General features: G+C 46.2%; 1 protein-coding gene across 1 annotated transcript in view; it reads left to right on the top strand.

The window, feature by feature from the left end:
• LOC144112002 (uncharacterized) overlaps positions 1–20,153 on the top strand; it is a gene marked incomplete at its 3' end in the record, with an annotated part of 96,243 nt that overhangs the window by 51,064 nt on the left and 25,026 nt on the right. Inside the window, exon 3 of the mRNA XM_077645088.1 lies at positions 17,833–17,927. Within this exon, the coding sequence (XP_077501214.1) occupies positions 17,833–17,927 (95 nt within the window). The remainder of the gene's footprint in view (positions 1–17,832; positions 17,928–20,153) is intronic.

Raw genomic sequence — 20,153 nt, 5'->3', positions numbered from 1 at the left:
TGAGAAACACCTATCACACGTTGTCTCTTTGTATTTTTTTGCAGAAAGAGGACCAGCGCAAAGGAAGTAAACACAGAAGAGGAAAAAAGGACGACGCTGGACTATCGACTGCTTTTATTTCAATAACGGTCACCTTTATACCCTTCAGTATGAAACCACGCTTACGCACACATGACAAATTTACAAGCAAAGGTAGATTGCAGCATCAAAGACAACCATCATGACCGCAATCATTGTGCAACACGTTTACGTTAAGGAGTTCAAATTCTTATTTCTTTATCGAATAGACTCACTGTCGTGTCACTCGCACATCGATCTGTTTCTTTAACTATATGGTATGCCTCTAGAATTTCGCGTTGACTCTGAGTTTTACCGCGTCCAAAAATTGTAGTCTTCTTTAAGAGCAGAGTGCACTGGTGCTTCCTGCGACGTTTAGCTAAATTCGCTCCATCATCTGTGGAATGGGAACTTTCATGTTCTCTGAGCCGGGTGTTAAGACAGCGACAAGTCTGCCCGATGTACGCATTCACGCAGGATAAAGGTATGCAGTACACTATCTGGCTGGCACAAGTGACGTATTTGAACTCATGATTGATCGTGCCCTGTGAAGTTTTACTCTTCCTATCGTCCGATCTTCTGCACAAACTGGACTGTTTTCGCGGGGCTGAGAAGACTACATCGACACCGTGCCTACTCGCGACCTTTATGTTGTATGAAAGTGCATGCCAGTAAGGCATAACTTCACACTTTCTTTTGACCTTCCTTTCTTCCGTCTCCTTATGGTTGGCTTTCATTTTTTTTTGTAGAAGCTTTTCAGAAACACATTTGATAACATGAGTAGGAAAGCCTCCTTCTATTAGTCTTTGCCAAGACTAATAGACTGGCTCATAGAGAGACTAAAAGGTCATGATGGCTGTCTGTTATGCTGCAAATTACCTTTTCTAGAAAATCGGTCACGTGTGTGCAAGCGTGGCTTTGTACTGAAAGGTGTAAACGTGACCGTTAATAAAATAAAAGTAGTCGATAGTCCTGCGTCGTCCTGTGTTCTTGTTTTGTGTCTCCGTGCTTTGCGCTGGTTTTCTTTCTGCAATTTTATACTTTTTCTAAGTGCATCTGTGATGAGGGAGTAGGTGTGGGCGAGCTGAGTGGTCAACTGTCAAAAAGAAGTCATTGGACGCAAAATGAAATCAGGACTTGAGAAATAATGAACCACGATAGGTGCCAAGTTTCAGTGTGCCTTCCGTAACTTCATCCGCTAAGGAAGTTGAATTCCTGGCGAAGGCGGGTAGAGTTTTCGCCTGCATGTCTGCCACGTTTCTTTATTTGTTTCAATGGCGAATTTCAAGTCGGCACGTATACATATGATGCCGTTGTCTCAATTTACAATGAGGTAAAAGCTTGGTCTCATCTTGCGTCCTCTCGTCTTTCGGCTGCTGTAGTTTTGTGCGCTATGATCCACTCATGGCACATGTAGACCTCAGTGAGGGCTGCAGTGGGGAGAAAAATTTGTGGCTCACCTAATACTCGGAAAACGAATTGTAATCCTTAATGGTATTCAAAATAGGGAGGATTTAACACTTCACTTATGGCGGCAACCTCCCGTACCTGGCACCTGCAGCGTTTCTGAGCGCATGTGTAATGTACTCGGCGCAAAATACAGCGATTCATTGATCTTGGTTTGGGCATTGGTGGTCCTATAGAAGACTTTTCAAGATTAAGTTTTCCCTCTTCACTGGTGGATACTCATGCCAAATAATTTTAATGACAGTTACACTATGGTACCGGCTCCACCAACCAAAGATAGAGCTCGCAGAAGACTGTACGCATTCGAGCGCAGAGGAAGACGTATTTTATACTTCTTCGGCCTACTCAGGTATACTAGATCAGCGTATGTTTCACAAACAGGCTCCTAAAACGCCCTTGGACTAAACAGTTTGAGTAGAAGAACAACTACAGCCGCAGTTGAGTTTACCCTCTTCAGACTGCGCCAGTTGCAATCCCCTTCAAGTGGCGATGAGAGGAAACGCCGTGTTGATGACGAAATCGGGGTTTGTTGATGACCCGGTGGTTCTAACTCGCAAACATTCTCGTTACTCGGAGAGAAGAAGGTTAACTATTTATTTATAACATAAATAAAACAAGAAGAAACAAAAAAGAAACAAAGCAAGTAGAAAAGTGTTTACATGAATAAACCGTTGATCAGACGAATTCAGCCTTCGTTCAACCCAGAGCGCTTGCTTTTAAACCCTCTGTCTCCGCCCTTATCGGGGACAGCAACCAATAAGATTACAAGCGCCTCACCTCAACAACCAGTGGTTAGGGAAAGAAAAATAAGGTTTCCGCCAACCATTCACAGATTGGGGAAAGAGTACTGATTTAACATTTGGGAAAGGAGAGGTTGCAATTGAATACACAAACAGCACAAACGTGACAACTATTTACCACCCTAACCACGGCACAGCCATTACTACTTTCCTAACATTTTCATCTGTTTTCTCTTTCGCATACGCAGCAAACATATGCCGACGGAGCTGTTTACAGAACCCATTGAAACAGAAGAAAACAGTCGTCATGCGAATAAAGGGCTTCATGGTCACTCGGCTCGTACCCAGCCGTATGCACGGCTGCAACCCTGGCAGCGGCGCTCTTGTGCGAAAGCGTGGATAATCGCAGGCGCATATCTCCTTCATTCCCTCCTTTATTCCCATGTTGAGAGCCGTACATGGTTAAGCTTCTTCGGGACGGGTTATGCCCATGACAGCGCGGAGTAAACAAGGACTTCCGCTGATCAGATACAACCACTTCCGACCTCACCGGTGCGGCCTTCTTTGCGAGCACGAGACAGAGCAAATCGCGGAAAGGTCAGCGAAGTTTAACAAAAGGCAAGCTAGTTCTCGGAATGGTCAGCGAACTCCACACCCGCCCTTCGAACCATGCTATCAGCAATATGCCACCAAATATGTATTCGCGCGGAGATACCCGAAAGCAGAAAAATGTCCATCTCTTTTGAGCAATCTGATTATGTAGAAAATAGTGAATTTTCATTGTAGTGCTGAGATGCAGAAAAGTTTAATACATCATGCGATTATTGTAGCACGAACATTTCGGCTTACTAGCTGCAGAATCATATAGCAAAAGCCACAGGATCTGCAATCTAGTCGCAATCCATCTTCACTTATGGCCTTGAATTTTTCATTTTTCGAGAGAAAATAACCTGTGCTACTAACTGAAAGCTCCACTGGCTGCATAGGTGCATACTGCTCACCATAACACCCCACAAGTGGCATGTGCTTATCATTTTTTATTCCTCTTAAATCATCTTACATCTAAAGAAAGATTACTGTGCAACTAATCTTCAACTGTCATTAACACCACCATTAGGAAAGAATCGCTGTGCATTCTTTAGTTTCAATAAATGCTTGATTCTTTCATATCGGTCCCGCGAAATTATCAATACGAAGAGCATCAGTAGAGGTGTCGTCTTCCTATCGCCCCTTGAGCTTATTACTCGTTAATATAGAGGTTGTCCTAGCTAACTTTAGCCACGGCTTAAAAATGTGCCGAGGCACTCTAAGACGACGCGAATAAATGCAGGTAGCTATCTGTTCTGTATGGTGCAAGTCAAACTATTTTTGTATTCTGCTTAGTTACATAATTAACCGCGAGGATTCAACCAACTTCATAACAAACGAAGTTAGGCAACAAATTCTAATCGGAAAGTTGTAGAACAATCCATAAAACGCCCGAGTCAACAGTAATAAATTTCCATCTATTGCGACTTTGTTTTTACCACCACATGAGGTGCCCTGATTGCTTGCGCTCGCGTAAATCGCACTACCAGCAGCTGCGTCACTGCCCCGTCACTTTTTATGCGGCAGCACACCCGAAGAAATTTTCCGTTCGTTTGTACGTGGAATGTTTGAGAGCACTGCGATCGGGGCGCGCAAGCAGGCATGTCACTTGGTATTTTTTCTGTATTTCCCGGGCATCTGCAGTGAGCGAAAAACTAATACCTAAAAGGTGGAAATTTAGACACTATTCAATAGGCCGTTTAGCACACCGTTCCACAACTTTTTAACACAATTTTTGGCTAGCTTCTTTGCTTGCGAAGTTGGTTAACTGATCTCGACTAATTATGCAATTAAGCACAATACAAAAATAGTGTGGCGATCTCCACACAACAACATGCATTCGAACTTGTCGTCCTTAAGTGGGTCGGCATTTTTTAAACCATGGGTTTAGTTAGCTGGTACCCCCTGCATGTGCCGTCTGCCCAAAAAACCGGCATTTGCGTTTCAAAAGTTGCCCGGATCGTAGCGGAGGCTACGAGCGCCAAGAATCGGCTTCTGGTTGGCTCTCTGACGCTTGCGAACAACAGGCATGTGAAAACCACCCTCTCGAGCTCGTTGCCAATTTGCGAGATGCCAAGCATTGCTAATGCTTTGCGAGTTTGCAGCTGTTCGAGAAACAGGATACTGCTTGCTTTTGCCACCCCATAACAGGTTAGATGGCGGTCAGAGACGATTTAGCGGACGGCTCCCAGGCACGCGCAGTGGAATGGGCGCGGCCAGGTGGCGCCACTGCACGTGCACAGCCGGCGTCCGATTTACCGTATACGTCTACGCATACACGTCTCCGGTGGGCTAAAAACGTCGAGCAACTGTAACTTCTCAAGGGAAGATCATAAGGGAACATTTTTCTTTTACAGAGATTTGGATATCATTTACTCAGTAACTCCTCTTCGTGGAATAACGTTTTTGTATTCTTTTTTTTCGCATACAATCCATGACAAACTCCCGCATTCGCTTGAGGATTAGTCGACAACACTTAAAAAAGTGTCGCACAATCCCTTAAGGAGGCATCATGTTAGTAGCGCTGGTTCTGTCGCTAACTGATGTGGAGGAGGTCTGCTGGCTCTATTGAACAAAACTGAACCATGATGTGCAGGATACGCATTGCGGAGAACAGAACACCTATGACCGGTTAAGGCCGGCGGACGAAATCACGAATTCCGGGGGCAGGCTCTGCACCATGTGGCTCGACGTCAGCTCTGAGCGCATCAAGTCTCGACTTCGAATGGCGAAAACGCAAATGGACCGTCGCCTTTTCCTGGCGCCGGTCAACTGCGTATTTAGACACAAATTACCATGCGTGTGGTCACAATGGCAGTTTTGTTTTTACCGGTGCGCTTAAGCTCGCATGCTAGTCAGTTTTCTGCCGCCTCAGCCCTTGCTTTCCGCTTATGCTTTCGTGTTTGCAGTGGGGTGCTGTGTTGTCAACTATGCTTGTCTTATTAAGATAGAGATGCCCAAGCATGCTGTTCATTATTTAATTGAGTCGAACAGCAGCACCCCCCTCCTCCCGCATTTGCAACCTGCTCCACGACGTCTTCTCGAGCAGCATGCTTCCTCTGATACGATCGTTGCTGCAGAAAGCATCACTTTTACATTCACAGCAGATCTTTGTCCTTACACCGCAGTGGTGGCCTATAGTGATTGAGCATCCGCCTCGCATGCTGGAGGTACGGGGTTCGATCCCCAGTGCCACCGAGTACCCACCGGTGATACAATGGTTATAAGCTTCCTCTGACCTAGTGCTCGGCTTAATACGGCTTAATCAGTGTGAAATGCTTGGGAAATGTGTCTTTGATCCCACCTTAAGGAAACAAAAGCACCTTGCGCCATGGCGCTATTTGGCCGCAGATGCCCTTGCGCCATAAAAATTCACTGGCATCATCAGATCCTTGTCCTTCTCGTGAGGCGATGGAAAGGCCTACCTCACGGAAGGCGTGCAGGTTGGCGGTTGGAGTATGGCCCTTCTGTCCGCTTTGGTGTGTCGTGTGTGTGCGAACAGCTGCCTGGGCGATCTGCGCGTCATTAGTCACGTGACGACTTCGTCTGCTGCGCCGTCCATCGTGTAGACCTCCTTTGAGGCAGCAGAGCGAGTTCCATGACAAATGCGCGCAGCAGGCATCGCGTAGAGTCGGGTGGGCGTGAGATTTATAAATTGTCGGGGATATGTAGGGTGGCCGCAGCTTGTGCAAAAGAGTGTCTCTGGAGATGAATGGAGAGGCCTTTATCTCGCATTAAGGAAAATAACACCAGCCAAAAGAAGAATTACGCAAGAAAGTTGGAAGACGACAGGAAAGCGGCTCTTTCCTCTCGTAGCTTAACTACGTGCTTTTGTTTCCCCAGCAGCGGAAGTAGCCGCGATGATGATGATGACGGTACTTGAAGTGCATTTTGCCTCCCATAGTAATAGCTTGGAAGAATTCCGAATACCATCGTTTTTGAAAGTTTTCAGGTCACCGGGTTTGCTTTCAGACAGTTTCAGTGTCATTCGCGGCAGCAATTTATGAATTGGCGGTCTAGTGTCAGGAGCTACTCATTGTCTATTAAGCGGTATTCACACGGGGGCTCGTCGCGAATGGACGGGGAGAGGAGGCGCGTACGTCAGCGGGCGGCCAAACTCCTCCCCCGCTCCAAGATTCACGATTCAGACAGGCAGCAGGGAGCCGCCGCGGTGGATCAAGACGCACGAATCGGCCGGGCTGCGGAAACAGGAGTGGAAAGGGTTAAAAAAAGGGGCCGGATGGCCGGTTTTGCTGATCTGTGAAGACGGCGAAAGCTAAAAAGAAAAAAAGAAACAGATGCGCGAAAGATGGGAGAGAAGAAACTCAAAGTAAAAGTGCAGACAAGCACAAAGACGACGTACTATCGTGGGCAATATGAGCAGGGGGCCTATTCTCGACACGCATGGACGCCGTTCGACGCCATATTGTCTCTCTGATTGGCTCATAAGGCGATCAGATGCAAGTCACGAGTTTCAAATTTGTGGAGCGAAACCGTAAGGCTTAGAAATCGCTTTCTGCTGTGACGTCAAAATGACGTGTCCCCTAAGACTTATTTTTAGCACAGTTATACTTGGTGCCGGGTTGGTAAATTTAAGTGTCTGTGAAGCGGAAACAAAGCTACAGCTGTCAGAGAGGAAAGCATTTGGCTCGTTTTAGCAATTTTGAGAAAACAAACTTCGTACTCTGAAGGGTTGCTTCCTAGAATGCGATTGGCAGAAGGAATGTCACGTGAATCACGTGATACGCAAGCACAATTGAGTGAAGTCAAAATGACGTTCAGTGACGCAAAGGAAATGCTGCCATTGCTGAAAAATACCGCGCTTGGCCGCCGTAATTTGGGACGGCCGCAAGAAGGTTGAATTATGACCACACTGATTTATATGGCTGTTCGCTCACCGTAGTTTGGTGGGCGCTTATTTGAAGTAATTAACTGTTCAGAAGCATATTTGTTTTGAATGTAGAAGCATTCAAACGGCGTCATAATGGTACCTCTTAAATAAGCAACCTTTAGAACATTAATTATTACAGCGTAAATTTACACCCGCGTCAGGGCTCTAGCTTCTCTCCCGTTTCAAACTCTTCTCTCATGCTAAGAAATTATAGGTCCGCGTGGTCGCGGTTGCTACAGCGCGGATATGGCGGCGTCCGTAGCTGTCTTTCGTTAGCATGGGCTGCGAGAAGCGAGGCGTTTCTGAGTGCTCCTCAGTGTTTCCGAAGGACTGCACGGTTTGTGAGCGTGGCGGCCTGGCTAGTGATATATGGTGTGGTGGCTGTGCAAGAAGCTCTGCGGCAAGAGGCAGTGCGTGACCACATTTGTCTCTGCCTTAAACATGGGATTGTAGGTGCCCCGGCCGTTACTCTGATCCTGTGTGTTTCAAGGCGCGATATTTAGCTGTGAACGTCTGCACACCAATTAGTTCGGTGTTTGCCTCTATTTACACGCTGTCATTGGCCCGATATTCAATTGCTTCAGTGATGAGAGGGTGGCACAAAAGGTTGTCTGCCAGCTGTGCAGCATGCTTCCAGAATGTGTTCGGCCTGTCGGCGGGACTGTGCTCATCAGTGTGTCATTTGTGTGCATCAGTGTCTGTGTGCATAAGGGCAGTTTCTGAAGACAGCGGTCTCAGCAAAGCAGCGTACATGTGCCGGGTACATCGTCTCGAGCATCGATGAGGTAAGAGAAGCAGCAACAAAAAATGACTGTTGCCTTTCTTCAGATTGCTGAATGCAACGTTATTCATATTGATGAGTAGTGGCTTCCTTCGGGTGTGTCATAACAAGTCCCTCATGTTCCTACCCTTTTTGATCGCTTGCAAACAGTTATGAATCCCATGGCACATTTATTTGTAGGCTATTAAGCGAGGAAGCATTGTGCAAATAAAAACAGCATTTCAAAATAGACTTGTCTGTAAAGCAAAACACAAAACGAGTTTTCAGATTACTACAATATGCGGATGTGGGTGACTCGCAGGGCGTCTGCATGTCTATGGTTTTCTTTCGTTGCACACAAGCACAATGGCTTGGCATCTACATTTTGATAAATGCAGTTGCAAAAGCATTCGTGTAGTGAGATTTTAGTGCAGTTAAATATTCTGAGGTAAAGTTAACCTTGGTCCTTCCCCTACAATGTGCCTTGTAGCAGTTGTCTTTACTGCAAGACAAGAAAAATAAATAAGTAATAATTATTTTTACCCATCAGTCTGGCCGTAGTCAAGCTGTTTTCACAGTTCTCTTTTACTTCCTTCATCATTTTGATAGAGATGACCAAGAAAATATAACTGTTACAAAAGCAGTTTATTTGGGTAGTAGTTTTACAGTCATACGTGAAACTTTAGTTTGATAATTTGAGCTCCGTGATGTGATGTCACGTACTTGAAAATCTTTTCTCTTGTGTGTATGAAACTTGCATTGCACTCAAGCACACGCGCCAAAGACAGTGTTGATTGCCTTCCAGGTGACAGTATGTATATTGTGCCTCTTTGATGCATCACTCCTATCCTTGGAAGTCATGTGCTGGGGAATGCTGCTAGGTTCAACATCCTTCACCTCTCAGCTAGAGTGCTTCTCAAGCAAAGAATCATTCTTTGGAAGGATTGCATTGGATGTCTTCACAGGTGTCAAGTGCTGCACATATGGAACAGGATTTTTTTCAAAGGTGATCACAACGTGCACTGTGCGACACATTGCATGCAACCGCACTTAGCTGCAGGACTCACTGTCATAGTTTTCACATGTAGTCTTGCAATTATCAGTCTATGTGAACATTTTTTATGCTTCAAGTTTCATTGCACACAGTAAGAAAGCTGTTAAGTCTATGATTTTTGTGCTGCTCTTTAAACAGGACCAAATTTTACTTTCAGTTTGTAACTAGAGTGTGTGATGACAGGTGCGTTTGAAGTGTAGACTAGGGTTTTCTCTAGTGATGCAGTTATTCGCGTGACAGGAAGCGTCCAAGGAACTTTTTTGCTACCATCTGCAAATTGGCCGGATGTGTGCTTAAACACATGCTTTAACACTACTGAAGAGTTGCCATTTCTTCACGTACTGCATTGCAGTGTGCTCTCTTTATGCAGAATGTGCATGTTGGTGCTTTAGTGCAGTGAAACAGAGGAAGTCCCCAAAATGTTTTTCTCCTGCCACCAGAGCTTTGAACCAGTACTTCTCTTTGATTTTTTTTAAAAGTTTTTGCTCCATGACGTGATTACTGCTTCAGTGAAATTTATTGACATCGACAAAACATAGGGATGTCTATGCAGTCATTTATCACATCTTGCTCAGGGAGCAGTCTGATTTTGTAGGCAACTGTTCATCCGATAGTAGGCCCCTAATGTGCCATTTGTGTGTGCTCACCGAACAAAGCAAGCTTTGTCTCCCGTCATTTCTTTGCCTCTGTGCCTGTTTTATACTGTTGCTTTTAAATGCTGTCTACTGATACATCAATCCACTAGTTTTCCTCTGAGCAAAAAGGGAGGCAACTCTCTCATGTTTGCCATCTGCCAAGCTTGTGTTAATGAAAGACAAGGCAGCTGTCTTCTGGTTCGACCAGTTTCGCTGTGTAACGCTTCGCTTTTACCAACCATGTTGCTGGCTCTTTGCTTCTTGGCTCCTGCTAATGCTGTTAGGCGAATTTGACAAAAATTATAGACAATCTGTTCACACTATGTTCTTTTGGTTTCACTGGAGCATCAATGGACGCCTTGTTATTTTTTGAGTCAACACAGGAATGTACTAGATTTGGCACTTCGTGAAATGGGCATTATCAATGCGCACATATACCACATCACACTTCTTTCACACATTGCAACTTGTCTTGTTGCCGGGGAAATCTGCCTCTGTGACAATGATATGTGCGGGCTTTTACCACTTTTGCTGTGTGGCAGCAGCAATTGGTTCATTACTGTCATTGCCGTCACATGCCCTGCGGCAGTCATGAAATTTTATTGTATATCAAAAACAAATGTGTTTGTTGTGGTACTTTGCAGAAATTAAGCGTGTTCTACAGCTGACTTGCTCCGAAATTTTGCTTCAGCTTCAAGAAAAAATTGGCAGCAAAGCCGTTATTTTTTTACAACAAGGAAATATTCATTAGGCTCAAATTTTGTGCAATATATCTTCCAATGCACTCAATTTCCACTAACATATTGACACGTGTACTTGTCTTTATCGGGCGACCACGTTTCGCCGCCTAACAAGTGTTATCGCACAGCGCGCGACGTGCCTGCATCTATCCGAAGTTTCTGGCAAGTCATCGATGCTTCTATTCGCTGTCTGTTGTAGCCCAACCTTATGTTATCTGATTTCATCGCCTGACGCGAATGGTGTAGAACTTTGTAGAAGACACGCGGGTCCCAACGATTAGTCTGGAACATTCGACGACTGCTATATAACAGCCGACGCGCTTGACCCGCGGGTCAGATTTTCGACGATCGCCGACCGTGTTCGCCGCTACCGTTGCGCTGTAAGTCTAGCCTCTTTTTGTGGGAACAGGTTCGCCCAGTAAAAGTTAGTTTTGTCTTTCACAGTATTGCTACTGTGTTTTTCAACGTCACCACCACGTTACAATATTTTCTCTGCCTTTGTATTACAGCTGATTTGTTTAGTCAATAAAATTCACTAGTTTCACTTCCATCTATCCAGATCACCAGTTTATCGTCTACTTTACCCAGTACTCGAGCTTTCCCTTGCGATTAACTGTGTCAGTGCCACCAATGTCTAATCCCACCTATGTGTAAAATTATCTGTGTATGCGTGGATATGCTGATGTTCGGCAAAAAAGATGCAAATGATTAAATGCACGAGAAAATTGCATTCAACCCTTTAGGGCACTTCGTACACAACTGCGTACATGCGAACTCATTTTTCTCAGGGTTTGCTTTAGTTGTGACTTATTTTTTATTTCAATCCTATTTAACATCTATCGTCCTCTAAATAGGGTGCATTTTATGGTTGCTGCGCATATTTTTCTGGCAGAATACAACAGCATAGCAACTGCTCCAGTATGTATGTTTGTAAACAATACCTAGATCAAAAATTAGAATGATCGTTCTGCATCGTATTTGGCATTTCGTTTTTTTGGTTTTATAGTGCGCCAGCTGTCATCAGTTGTAATGAATTGGAGGGTTGTAGTCAAAAGTCTTCAGGCCACATGGTCTGCTTCTGACCCCCGAAGTGCAACATTCAGCGTCCTTGAAGCTTAAAGGACCTTGAAATGCTGATACAAGGTTTTTCCTCAACTTGCAGAAGTTTACAGCATGATGGGTGCCTTGAATACTCCACTACCAGCTAAAAAGTGAACCCTGTGGCGTGAAGTCTTCACGTAGGGGTGTACATGCACCGTATCATTGCAATTCCTACTGCTGAATTCTCCTTTTAGCTGTGTATTTATTTCTAAATCAGTTTTTTTCCTATTCACGTAATCAGATGCTGTGGGCACGTAACCTGGCACCGCCTTGATGGTCACGTCACGCCTACGTCACAATTTGAATGAAATGGCAAATTGTCGATAATAGACCCCCAGGAAGACAGGAGCGCAAGTCCTATATCCTCGAACCCTACTGGCATCGAAATGCGGCGGCCGCAGTACGAAACACAGTTGAAAGGGCGTCGCAGTTCCGCTAACTGCTGGCACTCCTGCCTCGCTAACGTTGCTGCGAAACAGCCGCTGATTGCGTGTCAGCGGCTGCTAGAGATGATAAACCGATTATGGCACGCAGAGCGCGGCATTGTGTCGCCTGCAGTTCTGCGTAAAATGCTTCTCACTCTCTTTATTTCTGATATGCGCTGGACGCATGACAGTAATACCGCCTAGATACTGTAGCGCTTGTAATAGCGTTCACGCCCAAGGAGGGGGAGGAAAGAACATTTATTGAGCTCTCAAATTCGTTTTTAATGGCTTCAGATGGTGCTTTCCTTCTTCGGTTGGCACTCCATCTTATTACAGGGTTGCGGCCCTAGTCTAGGCTCCACGGAGTATGGCTGTGCATCGCACTCTGTTTATCAGACCCTTTTGAGTCTTCAGGTGTGTGCTGGTCAGCATACCCTCCCGCTGTTCCATATTCGGGTTATTGACTATCATAATGATCGGCGGCTCTATCTTTTGAAAGGCCCATGACATATGATAGTGTGTTGGTTTGTCACCGCACCATGGGCATCTTGCCTCGTACTGTGTAGGAAACATTTTGCTTAAGATATTTAGGTTGGAGAAGGTGTCTGTTTCGATCAATCTCCATGCAGCTGCGTCTTCCCTGCTTAGTCTTACGTTGGGTGGTGGATATCTTCTTCTTACACCTTTGTAGTAATTCAGTATGTCTGAATATTTTAGGGCTACTGGTTCGGGTTCCTCGTGGCTGTATGCGTAGGGTGCTCGGCTTGTATGCCCTCGAGCCACTCTATCAGCCACTTGGTTGCCCTTTACCGCTATATGCCCTGGTATCTAGATAATCGTGTGTGTAATGTTTTTGTCGGCTGGGTGGGTGTCTATGATGCGTAGCGCCCTGCCTCCTATTCTGCCATTCATGTAATTTCGACTTGCCGTTTGCGAGTCCGTTACGATTGTCAAGGATCTGCTGGTACGGTTGCCTTCCGAGATTGCTAGAGCTATCGCCGTCTCTTCCGCTTCCACTACCGTGCATTTTTTTAGTGACGCGTTTGTCACTTCTTGTAGGTTTTTCGTTTACAACTGCGACTACTGCGCCGTTGTTGTGGTCGTATCTCGCCGCGTCGGTGTATGGAACGTTGCTTTTCTCCTCTAACCTTTTTTACATGTGTTCGGCCCTAGCCTTTCTTCTTGCTTTATGTAGATTTCGATCCATATTTTTTTGGTATCGGCGCGACATGTGTTGTGCTCCGGTACTCTTCAGGTATCTCTTTGGTGGCCTCGAGTTCCTTAGCTAGTCCGTCGCTGCAGTATCTCTTTAAGAGTACCCTTCCTGCTTTGGTTTGTATTGGTCTTTAGATTTGGTTGCTCATTATTGCCTCCTTTAGCTCGGCAAGGGTATTATGTATCCCTAGCGCTAATAGTTTTTCGGTTGAAGTGCGCTGTGGTAGGTGGAATGCTGCTTTGTATGCCTGCCTTTTTATAGCGTCAATTCTTTGGGCTTCCTGCTTGGTGTAGCTAGGGTAGGGGAGGCCGGCTCATTGTTACTTTGCTGATTACGAGGCTTGTGACCAGCTGGAGCGTGTCTTCCACCCTCATCCCGTCTTCTGTTGGATACAATGTTTATCACGCGTGCTACTTGCGTCTTGGTGTTCTTGAGTAGCGCCAGAGTGTGGTTGCATCGTTGGTTTGGATTGGAGCCACATTCCTAGTATTCTTACGGTTGTCTTCTCTTGTATCGGCTGCCCCTCCAGATAAACCCTTAGCTTATACTCTTCTTGCGGCACAGTCTGGATCATCTTGCCTCTCAAGACTCTTAGGAGTTCTGATTTCTCTGTAGAGCAAGATAGGCCTCTTGCTTTTACGTATTTCTTTATATATGTGGCTGCTTTTCGCAGCTTCTCTTCTTTTTCACCGAGTGAGCCTCGGTTTATCCAGACCGTGTTGTCGTCGGCGTACATCGCTTGTCTGAATCCTTCTATCTTTTCTAGTTGCTTGGCCAGCCCGATCATTGCTATATGGAAGAATAGTGGGGAAATTACTAATCCTTGGGGGGTTCCCTTGTTGGGGTGCTTATAACCTCGGATCTAACTTCTCCTATTCTAATCGTTGCAGTCCTATTTGATAGAAAGGCCTTCACGTATGCATGGATCTTTTCCCCACAGTTTAGATTATCCAGTCCTGTGAGTATGGCTTCATGGCTGGCATTGTCAAAGGCTCCCTTTATATCTAGGGCCACGACGATGTGTTCTCCTTTCCTCGGTATATTGCTCAATACTTCATCTTTCAGTTGTTTTTTTTTTGAGGTTCCAAAATTATATGGAAGGCCGCGATCTCTATACGCAGAGCATGTACGGCTTTCGATCGAAAGTATCAACGCAAGATGTGCTTCACGCCCAAGAAAATGCAACATTGTTTTCTGATACGCGTTTTTCTGCATCCTGGTTTTTGTGAACGGAGAAAAGTTGCATGCAGCAGTGGGTTGAAATCTTATTGGACGCTCGCCAAATGGTAAAAAAAAATTGAGTGCACACAAAAAGTACACCAATATATTAGTATTACCTTGAGCTTTTCTTGCATGTTTGGTAAGTTATTAATGGGTCATGGCTCAGCCGGCTTGAATGACGGCCTCCATTCTTTCTTGCAAAGATCAGTAGAGAGCCTGGATGAAGGCCTTGCCATCTTGAAGATGTTTCCACTCGTGTCGTATAGCTTCTCACAGTTCATCGATGGTCGCCAAGTCCAAGGAGAGCCTTGAAAACAGCCTTCATACGTGCCCAAACATCTTCTATAATATTCATGTCCGCACCCTTCGCGCACCACTCAAGGCTCCTTACCCCTTGTTCGTCTAACAGACGTGACACGACCTTTCCTGTGTGAACGGGAGACAAGTCATGTCGGAATAGATAATATCCATCCGGGTGGGCACCATTCAATGCATAGGGGGTCATCACGTGTTCCAGCATTGTGCAGTACGCAGCACTCGCAGATCTCCAAGGGATTCTTACAATGGGACTTGGGCCATCACACGAAATAGCCGCCCTTACGTTTACGGATGCGCGTCCACTTGCGGCCACCTCCTTGATGTTCTGAGGACAGAAGCGTGTGTTTTCCATGCGCCACACTATCTACTGCTGTCCCCAGTGAGTCCAGAAAAATTCGTCGGATAAGATTACATATTTTCATTCCTCCACTCCTCAGCTATGGCGATCGACAGCGAACTTGATGCGAGCAGTTCTGTTGGAAACTGTGAGAAGGGGGTTCTGAGCGGAGATGCGAATTCTGAGTGCGGCATCCCCTTGCCTTCGCCGTACCGTGCTATGCCTACAGGTTCCAAGCCGTGAGTACTGTGCACGTCCTTCGCACTCCGAAACGGCTTCTCGTTGACTGCAGCAACAATCTGTAGGTCTTGATCCATCGACGTGGCACGGGGTCGCCTTTTTTGCGGCGAATCCTTAATGCGTCCTTGATCTCGGTACGCTTGCACTATCCTGTTCAGTCTTCAACTGGCAGCCTGTCAAGGCAGCATTGTTGCGCTGCGAGTAACCTTTCTTTGACTGTTCAGCGACTTCTTCCAGCTTATTCAAAGGTTGTCGAGACATCGTTGGGCGGTGAAACACACTGCTTAGCGCAGGCAGTCGTGATATGCATTTATAAACATTTTGCACGAAATCAATAAATAAGAAGCGCATTGGGCGTGACGTAGCCTATTATTTCTTGTTGATTGATTCCAACGTTTCTGAGGAAGGTGTGACTGGCCATGCGATAGGCCAGTTCAAATGTTTACCAGTAAATATTCGTTGCAGTATGCTTGCCAATATCTCAGAATCGGGTCAGACCACTCCGCTCCACACACACACAAAGGAGCAAAGGGCAACAACGTTAGCGAGGCGGGAGTGCCAGCAGTTAGCGGAACCGCGGAGCCCTTTCCACTTTGTTTCGTACAGCGGCCGCCGAATTTCCCTGCGAGTATGGTTCGAGGCTGTCGGGCACGCGCTCCTGTGTTCCTTCTCATATTGCTCACGATAGTACGCCGCAAAACGCATCTTGCTCTAACCTGTTCATAAAGATTGGACTTCAAAATTTTTAAATTCTTATTCATACATTATTAGCGCACGCATTCTTCTTCGTCCAACGTGCGTGAAGTCCACGGCAAGAACTCGTAACACAGCTCCTTCGACAGCCGAGTGCCACTCACGGCGACCCCAACGCGTGCCACCGAAAGCGAACTGCCGCTTTTCCCCGGGGACGCAGGGACTGAACGTAGCGGCCGAGTGAACGGTCTCCTCCCCCGTCGGCGGCGGCTGCCGGACAAAAACCGAAAACTGCGTCGCCGCGAGCACTCTTGAAGGCATGGCGTGTGCGCAGCCGCCGTCAATTAGGGAGGGATAGCATCGCCCGTGTGAATACCTCTTCAGGAACGCTGCAGTTGAGAGCTCCGTGAATTTATTAAGACTTTCTTTAACCTGTGACGACAACGCATAGCACTAAGGCGTTTATGTGTTTTGCCTTCATCGAAATACAGCTTCCGCCGGCGGGATCGAAGCCACGACCTTGGGATCGGGAGTTCAGCGCGAAAGCCGCTAAGTCACAGCGGCGGCTGTCCAAAGCTTTGTGTTGGGCTAGATGGTGAGATGCCGACAAACAGCGCGCCGTCTCACAGATTTGCAGACAGCTGTGAAAAATATTTGGACGGCGAGGTTGCGCAGAAGCCGGACAGCAAGACGCATTATATAAAACCTTGGCAGCTCTCGAAAATGAGGGTGTATTGGCGCCCTGGTGCGTCTGACATGCGAATCAGTTTAACGTGGCGATATGAACTTAGGGGTCTGAATGAGAAAATTTGGGGCGCATTGAAATGCTGGGTGCAATCAACGACAAATACGTGGACAGGACAGGTACTTAAGTACGACGGAGGTGAACTTTAATCGAGTAAAAGAGGCGAACTCGTGTTTTGGCGAATGTTACAAGGCATTCCAACATTACTACAAGCTTTACAAGCAGAACGAGATCAAAAACGAAAAAGGAGAAGTATAAAATTAGAGCAGACCGCGAATACAGGACATTGAAGCAAATGCACAGAATGAACTAGTCTGCCGGGCTATTGAAAGCAGGTTTAAGTTTACCATATCTCTTTACGCTTGGGATATACTCTTAAGGCACATTAATAGGCGTGCCCGAACGTCCCTTGACGAGCCCATCTTCCATAGATTCCGATTCCAACTGCTCTTTGGCTTTAACAGCAACAATGACTTTGATAAGAAGTGGTGTGCAGCAGAATTGTGTTCATTACACACATGACTATGCAATGGCCCGCAGTGCATTCGCCCTGAGCTGGGGAAATGGCTACTGCCAACGTGTCAATCACCGAGTACCAACGCACCGCTGTAACGCACTTGCGTCTTCGGGTCATAATTTAACATATCAAGATTTTGTTTCTCTTTCAGTGCCATTACTCTGTCCGACCATGTGCCAGACGCGAACAATGGTTGCGCGGGCTCCTACACTGCGCGCACTTATTCTTAATTTTTTGGTCCCGTAAACGCGGTGCGACAGGTGCTCCATTTCGCGCTTAAGTGCGCAGGCATATCATTTCGACGTTTACTTTCCCGAACGTTATGTCCATTGCACTGGCGCTAATTCCCAGTGAGGAAATTGAATCAGCCTGCTCATTTAACGTCGGTTCTTTTTTTAGCTCTCTTTACTCACTACCAGTCCCCATGCATCAAATTTCGCGCACCTGAAACGCCACTCTCTCGAGGGAATAAAAAAAAAATATCATTAGCCGCATTGCCTTTAGAGGCGAATGAGGTTGTGTTAGCCACTAGTGTTAGCGTGGCATAGGCTGCTGAGTGAAAGCGCATTTCCTGTCAACCACACGCAGATGGGGCGTCAGGAAGAAGCATCCAAGGCAGAAGGACCGCCAGCAGCAGCAGCCCCAGCGAACGGGAAGCGAAAAACAACAGACGAGTCCCAGAGGTGGGCAAATGACCTCATTTTTACTTTTCCTCCCTCACCCTCAATTTTGAGTCCATGGCTGTCCATCACCCTCGCCCTCACTCTGAAAATTTCAGTTATCCAGTCCTCCCTCATCCTCACTTCCAAAAATTTGCTCGCCCTTCCTCGCCCTCGCCCTCACATCGTCGTGCCTCCCTCACCGTCACTAACAGTCGTTTTAAAACTCGAGTAATATCTTTTTGTAGTGGGCAACTTCAGGATATATTAATGATAATAGACATAGAAGATAAGCCCTCAAGGCATTATAGGACGAGAGGCTAGGTGCTTATATTGTTGTGCGTGTACGTGTGTGTGCGTTGTTTGAGTTAATATGTGAAACAAAACTGAGACATTTACGAGTTAAACCCCAAAATATCATTTTGCATTTACTTCTGGCGCGCACTGCATGCTTACGTGTGCCCTGCACTTATAACATTTCATTACTATCTATATACACTGCAAAAATGAGTCAGCGCGTTGTTATGTGTGTGTACAAAAGCTGATGTGCGCCAAGAATAGTTAGAAAATAATGAGGTAGCGTTTACCATGGCAATTAAAATAAGTGCTAGCAAAGAGAGAATCAGAACAAGGAAAGCTTATAGGTCACTTAATTACCATTACCCGATGACATTGCGACAGCACTGGGTCTTCGGAATTTCACAGCAACTAATCCCCCGCCATTTCGTGCGGTTTGCTGCATGCTCGTCTGATGACGCTTCCACGCGCACGGATGAAAGATGAAGAGCACGCTTTCAGACCACACCATAAGAGACTGGCTGTTTAACACGCCGCAACGCGGGTACGGGACGAAGACGGCTACATTGCAAGCACAGCTCGAGAGCTTGGCAGTTTGTACAGACAGGATGTTAAGATTTCTCCCAACTGATTGTTCATCTGAGGGCAGTGTATGAACCGACCTACTCTAAACCGGAGTGGCCCACCCTTTGGGGACGTGCCCAGTCTTACCTTTCATCCAGTGCTCTGTTGCTCTGTCTTTTTGCTATGTGTTTCACGTAATTTCCTAAATAAGTTTGTTGATATAAATAGAATATACTTTCAATGTAATATATACCACGCTTAAAAAAAGCTGTGGCGATATTGTAGTGGTCTGAAGCAGCGGCCAGCGGAACTGAATTTTAAGCGCCGCCGCGGGGTTCGGATCCCGCTCTCCCAGGTATGAAGTTTATTTCTTTAGTGTCTTCCCCCACTGCGATGCCAGCCTTCCGCATCAGTGAGGCTCTTCTGGTGTCGCTTGAGATAAAACATTATGCAGGCCACATCGAAATCAAACTGGTTGCTAAAATGCAGCCTTAGGGCTGAATAATGGCAATCATTAACTCCGCTAATTTGAAGTGAACAATTCCTGTGTTTGCCATTTTAGTGCCCCTAGCGCTTCCACTCCGGCGAAAAGCAGCTGTCTGTCTGTCTGACGCCTGCTTCTAGCACGTGGGGCATCTTGGTCACGTTAGGCTGTGACGTCATCACAAGCTGTTCACCGAACTGTGAGCAAACTGCCCACCATGGCAGTTCAATTAATGATAAGCTGCTAGAGATTCCTGAGTAGCGATGTGGGTCTTGCAAGCTCCACCGATGGCAGCAGCTGCCATCTTAGGGCAGTGGCGATTAGCTTCACCGCTGCACCTCTGCGCCAGGAGCGGAATCAGGACTCCCAGGATTCTGTGAATGTAGAGAATGGCCAATTCTACCACAGTACAAGTGGTCCTTAAGGGTAACGGAGTGGATTCCAAGGGAAAGTGAGCGTAGCAGGGGGCGGCAGAAGGTTAGGTGGGCAAATGCGATTAGGAAGTTTGCAGGCAAAGGGTGGATGCAGAAGGCAAATGACAGGGTTAATTGGAGAGACATGGGAGAGGCCTTTGCCTTGCAGTGGGTGCAGTTAGGCTGATGATGATGATGATGACAAGTCTAAATTGATGCAACATCATGCAAGCTTACCTCATATTATATATCAACTAAAGTAATCCAGTTCAAGTAAAGCAAAAGAATAGAAAGTCAAGATAAACCATGCAAAACCAGGGCTAATGTTGCTAGAGCATGATAGTTCGTGGTTAACCCCGAGCTAAACAGCCCGTGGTTTTATTCTTCCCCGTCTACGCATCATCCAGAACTGAGTGTCAAATTCCTTACCATGCCTGCAAGAAATTTGGTTCATAAAATCAGGCACGCGATTACATGGCCACAGGTTTCACC

This window comes from Amblyomma americanum, unplaced genomic scaffold, assembly GCF_052857255.1.
Source record: "Amblyomma americanum isolate KBUSLIRL-KWMA unplaced genomic scaffold, ASM5285725v1 scaffold_26, whole genome shotgun sequence".
In the NCBI taxonomy this organism is placed as follows: domain Eukaryota; kingdom Metazoa; phylum Arthropoda; class Arachnida; order Ixodida; family Ixodidae; genus Amblyomma; species Amblyomma americanum.
The sequence above is the reverse complement of the archived record's forward strand: the minus strand, read 5'-3'. Positions and strand labels throughout refer to the sequence as shown.